Source organism: Agrilus planipennis, unplaced genomic scaffold, assembly GCF_000699045.2.
Source record: "Agrilus planipennis isolate EAB-ADULT unplaced genomic scaffold, Apla_2.0 scaffold1, whole genome shotgun sequence".
Taxonomy (NCBI): domain Eukaryota; kingdom Metazoa; phylum Arthropoda; class Insecta; order Coleoptera; family Buprestidae; genus Agrilus; species Agrilus planipennis.
This window is the reverse complement of record NW_020442466.1, coordinates 3521313-3527557: the sequence shown is the minus strand read 5'-3', so window position 1 is coordinate 3527557 and position 6245 is coordinate 3521313. Positions and strand designations below refer to the sequence as shown.

General features: G+C 34.5%; 1 protein-coding gene across 1 annotated transcript in view; it reads right to left on the bottom strand.

Moving 5' to 3' along the window:
• Positions 1–6245, bottom strand: part of LOC108732973 (SCY1-like protein 2) — a 104585-nt gene that overhangs the window by 23356 nt on the left and 74984 nt on the right. Inside the window, exons 6-8 of the mRNA XM_025981151.1 lie at positions 5310–5473; positions 4617–4762; positions 914–1067 (exon numbers count right to left, since the gene is read on the bottom strand). Of these exons, the coding sequence (XP_025836936.1) occupies positions 914–1067; positions 4617–4762; positions 5310–5473 (464 nt within the window). The remainder of the gene's footprint in view (positions 1–913; positions 1068–4616; positions 4763–5309; positions 5474–6245) is intronic.

Sequence of the window (6245 nt, the reverse complement as noted above, 5' to 3'; positions counted from 1 at the left end):
GAGAGACAGATGTCGAACGCTGCCGAACGCGGAGGCCGATTGTGCCTCTTTGTCGCTCGTTCCGCGCTCTCGCTTGCACTTCAAGCCTTAAATGGAATGCCTCAGAGCGAGGTAACGCCGCATGAGTCATGTTTTTTCGTGCGTGCAGCCGGCTCCATCGAATTATAAAACGTTGTCACGTCAAAAAACCAACTTAGCAGGTATTTCGTATAGGAGCGTTTATTACAAGAGGTTTAATGATTAGTAAGCGTTAAACTATGGGGTCGACGATTGGTTGAAAATTACACGCGTTTTAATCACCTGCTACGTTATCATCAGGCGAATAGTCTATGGATGCATGTAAATTGTACACTCCACACAGCTGCACATGCACCAGATTTATCGACGCAACAAACTCAACCACCGAACCCTTAATTAAACATTATGTGCGCTAGGGTATGCGACAGGTTCAATGTTATACCTTAGGGACATGATTTACTTGGTTTATACACATGCGGACAGGGATAAGAATAAATGAACCTTGCCGATATTGATGTATAAAAATTGTTCTGAAAATTATATAAAATAGAACACCTTCTTAGTCGCGAATAGGAGCAGTTAGAGACACAAGAAAACAAATAAGGAGTTTCAAGTGGAAGAACACTGATTGCGAGAATAGTATTCTTCGATTTCTCCACCTGAAGAAGTCACAGTATGTTGAAATCATCATAATAATCAAAATAAATTATTTGTCACTAAAACTGTGTGTACAACTTCGTATTTAAAATGGAGTTAGAAGAATTAAAAGCTTATTCTATTCAATAAAAGCTTACATTTGTGCAAGGGAGATTATGTTGAGAAATAAAAAAAAACCTTGTTTTTCTTGGTCAGGCCGGAAACTTATCAATCCACCCTCGTATAAGTAAGTACTAACCTGCACTTGTATCGTGGAGCTGTCGAAAGCGTTGTATAAAACGGGTAGGACTTCGCTTCGAATCCCATCTCTTGGAGTTTTTTCTAAAATTATATGCAAATTTTCTAATAGAGTAACCGTGGCCTGGATCGATTTGGGAGCAGTGAAAACGTTTCTGTAACGGAAAAAAAAATACGTAATATGTAAGCGTCGCTATAAAACCATCTAAATAAATGTACATAACAACAAAATAAATGGAATAAAAATCATGAATCAAACACTTATTGCCTTTAATAATCGCTTATTTATCTCACTTTCTCATTATCTATATCACATGGCTCCAGTCGATTCTCTTTCTGTGTTACATATGTATTATAAACGGTACCATCGGACAGTATCGATCGCAGCCTGCGGCGTTCTGTCAATAATACGGTAGATAAGATATTTTTACAAATATGGCTAGTCAACTACTTAATAATTTCTATGTATTGTTCAGGTCGTTTTTAATGATGACATTGGCTTTTTCATAAATGTAATTACTTCATTTCGCCTTTCGGACACATTAAATTTAATTTATCTACTTGAATTTCTTTCAGAAGTACCGTGGATCCAGAATACGATGGACAGATCGTCGATAGAATTAAAAAGGAAGGCAAACTACAGAGGTTAATCGGATTTGATATGAAGTACTAAAATTTATATGTAATGGTAAAAAAAAAAACAAAGCGCGAATGATGACAACAGTGGAATTTGAACAGCAGATTGCGTTATTTCGAAATTAACGCCCAAAATGTGAACTCTGCCTTTTGCAAGAGCGCTCACTCGTAATAATTGTTTGAGAACAAGATCTCAGAATTATACAATTCCGACCGAGTTAACGAATCGTGTTTAAATGGCATTTCTTGGATCGTTGTCAACGCGGCATTGCTTTTCAGTGGTTCCAAAAAGATTCATTTAAATAATACCCATATGGAGCCATACAGAAAATTAGATATTTTTCTCAGTTTCATATCCTTATGGTAAATTAAACCGTATGTAACATCTATTTGGTGTAATTAGAGGTTGTATTTTCAATGCACATACAATATAATGAATGTATGTAATTAAAAATTAAACGGTCACAATTCGTAAAATTTATTGGAAAAGTACAAAAGTCGATATTTTGTGGTTTCTGGAATTATTTTTGTTCAAAATTCAACGAAAATCACGCTACATTTATTCATAGACACTAAGGCATAGATATACAAGGACTAATCCTGAGAAAATCCCTCAAATATAACACATTTACAAATATAACCCTAGAAGGATACATAAATACCTAGTCATTCGAAATTTTTATAACACCTTTATTAATAACTATCTACCTGTGCAATTAATTACGATGTTATGTATTATTTAACATTCGTATAAAGCAGTAAAACTGATTTATATAAATGTTCGTATAAAATCAAAGACAAAATTAGCCGCGATAAATAGGTCACCCTAATACTTTTCCCACAGGATAATAACGGCGGTTTTTTTGTATACACATTGTGCCATCTGCCCTTTGACCTTACTGACATTTTCCGTTCTATCTCTGTTTTGTTTTTTGTCGAACCCCAAATCTGTCTTATGATACAGGATTAATTAATAAAGTCTTTTGAGATTATAAGATTATCATAGTTTGTGAGAACGCCGGAAACAAAATTAATAACCGAGTTGGATATAAAAGTAAAAAAAGTTATTTTTTATCAAAAAGGTTCTGCTATAATTCCAGAGACCAAATCAAAAGAAAATACGTTTCAGAAACTTTAAGAAAAAAAATCGTTAAACTGTAGTTCATATAATATGGTGTTAATAAGGGAAATTTAAACAGAATTGTGTCAATTATTATTGGGAGTTGTCGATCTCGCATTAAAGAAACATAACGATCGAGTTGTCTCGGATCTTGAAGCGTAACCTCCTTCTGCAAAAATACAAATTAATTTATCGCTGTTGCGTGATATAAATGCATTTATTCAACACAATAGAAGGCATTACAACTTCCATTTGCAATTCTTTCCGTCGATAAAGATCAATTCAGAGACATTAAACTGTCTTGTAAAGTTTGCCATTAAGATTTATTATCTGAAGTGTGCAAAACCCCGTTAACAAAATTGGATGGTCTATTAATAGGGCTGTTTATAACCCTAAAAATAATTGCAAAAAACCGGCTTCAATCGTTTATATTTCAACACATAACTCTGATATCTCAAAAAGAGAAAAATCAGGTGAAAATCCATGTTTCCGTTTGAAAATTAGCTTCTAATATTTAAAAAAAAATCGGTTGTCTGTAAAGTCGGTTTACTGACGATAATTGAACGTGACAACGTCATAAGAAAATACTGATGGAATGGTTTCATTTTTCAAAAGAAAATTTTAATTTTATTTGTTTGATAGATATTTTGTATGGATATAGAGAAGGAGGTAAATGGAAATGTATTATTGTATAGCAGCTGTCCACGCGGACGCATCGCTCACTCAAGTAGGAGAGAAACAGATGTCGAACGCTGCCGAACGCGGAGGCCGAATGTGCCTCTTTGTCGCTCGTTCCGCGCTCTCGCTTGCACTTCAAGCCTTAAATGGAATGCCTCAGAGCGAGGTAACGCCGCATGAGTCATGTTTTTTCGTGCGTGCAGCCGGCTCCATCGAATTATAAAACGTTGTCACGTCAAAAAACCAACTTAGCAGGTATTTCGTATAGGAGCGTTTATTACAAGAGGTTTAATGATTAGTAAGCGTTAAACTATGGGGTCGACGATTGGTTGAAAATTACACGCGTTTTAATCACCTGCTACGTTATCATCAGGCGAATAGTCTATGGATGCATGTAAATTGTACACTCCACACAGCTGCACATGCACCAGATTTATCGACGCAACAAACTCAACCACCGAACCCTTAATTAAACATTATGTGCGCTAGGGTATGCGACAGGTTCAATGTTATACCTTAGGGACATGATTTACTTGGTTTATACACATGCGGACAGGGATAAGAATAAATGAACCTTGCCGATATTGATGTATAAAAATTGTTCTGAAAATTATATAAAATAGAACACCTTCTTAGTCGCGAATAGGAGCAGTTAGAAACACAAGAAGCAAATAAGGAGTTTCAAGTGGAAGATAACTGAATGTGAGAATAGTATTCTTCGATTTCTCCACTTGAAGAAGTCACAGTATGTTGAAATCATCATAATAATCAAAATAAATTATTTGTCACTAAAACTGTGTGTACAACTTCGTATTAAAAATGGAGTTAGAAGAATTAAAAGCTTATTCTATTCAATAAAAGCTTACATTTGTGCAAGCTTGATATGAAAATAACACAATAAATCATTGTAAGCATTGGTTTTTCATTTTTATTTCCACATAGAATGAATTTGTCACAAAACGTTTATAGTTGGTTAACGTTTTTGTTGATTATTCGCTTATTTGGTTTACGACATTCGAAATTTTACACAAAACACAACTACAATGTAATAAACAGCGGTAGGTAATTGCACATAACAATAAAGCCTAACGATTTGAACACAACAGATGTTTTATACGCTGAAGCCATTTTAATTGTTAACGACAATTTTGCTAGTGTTAATGTATCTTAAATTCCCTTTTTATGTGTTAATCTTATGCACCACTCAATAGAGGGTTTGTGTATTGTCGTAGATAAAATACAGAAAGAGGAATAACAAAAGTAATTTTACCTGAAGGACGGAAGAATTGTGGACTCGTATTCCTCAATTGTCGACTCTTGAATTAAATAAAAAATCGGCTGTAAAACGGCAGCAAGAACCTCTTGAGTCTTCATTTCTTGTTGTAAGCTCGGCCAAACGTGCTGGTACCTTAATTTCTACAAGAAAATCGTTAATCTTTATCCTTTAAGGATTTTTTTGGACTATTCAATATTTAAATCGACTATTAATCCACAAATGTTTAATTTATTTTGCAGTCCTTGTCTAATTATTGTCAATTCATAATGAAATTTTAAATTTATTAAATATTTAGGCATAGTAACATTATTAAGAGATTGCGCGTTGTATTCAATCACATACGCACGCTACGTATGTCATCGTTAGGAACGAATACCGCAGGCTACAATCGATACCTGCCGCATCTTTGATGCAGGTGGGCGATGTTCCTTAATCATACGCGCACACCCTCGTGTCGAAAGAAACTAACGAGAAGTTTCCGGAATATGCAGGAACGTTCGATAAATGTATAAAAAAAATATGGTGATATGAATAGAGAACTAAACAGTGATATAAATAACAGATAACTGTAGGTGAATATTATGTTTGGGTGTTAAATAAATTATTACGCAATCTCTGAATAATTTTACTCACATAGCTACCAACTCATTAAGATTCTAATGATATTTAAATGAGCTAATTAGTTACTTTAGGTATGTAGGGTAGCGCCTCTTTGAGGGTATTCCTGTAAAAATGGGCCTTCTGTGTGGGATCCTTCATGTTGATAACATCCAAAAATTGTAAAGCGTGCACTGACGAATCGCTGAAAGAATAAAACATGAGGGTCAAAATCGGAAACAAACGGGGCGTGTTTCACAGGTGGTTGATATACGACACGTGTTGACATGAGTACATCAGACTGGATTGAATCCGATTTAATTCGTCTCGGAATGTAAAATTAGAACCGCGGGCGAGAAGGAGATTAACTGAAGTGGAAACCTCATTGGGCCTGTTTCGTATTTATAAGGATCAGCGCAATTAGTACGCATGAGAGATTGTTTCTCATATTTACTCAGATTTGCGAAAATAATTTTACCACACCCTTCAACCGATTTCGACCTTTAATGTCGGAACGTCGGCACCTAATCTACTTATTTTAACCGAAATTTTCTATCTAAATGAGCTCCGAATGTTGTCGACCCTCTATTTTATTTATTTCGTTTCTTGCCTTTATACCATCAGTAACAGTAAAAAATAATAAGCTAAACTAACTGTTCTCTCTTCGGCTCAGTTTCAATTTGAATCCTTTTGGGAATTTCTACTAAAAATTACACTGTCACATTTTCTATTTAAGAAAACGCGAGTTACATGGATTTTAAAATCGGATGTTTTATTCCCTAACAATATTTTACTACGATTAGGGTAGTTTTGCTTGATGTATATTTTGAGATGGAATGATAGTCTTTTTATGGTATATACATTTAATAACGTATTTACACTTTATACAAACTGACTTAACTTAATCGAGATGGTTAACTATATTATTGTTGTTACTGATAATTGAAAATATTGATATTGAGATTGATAATTGTTCGACAGATAAAGATAACTCGAAGATGGTTTGAACGATATTGATGCTGATTC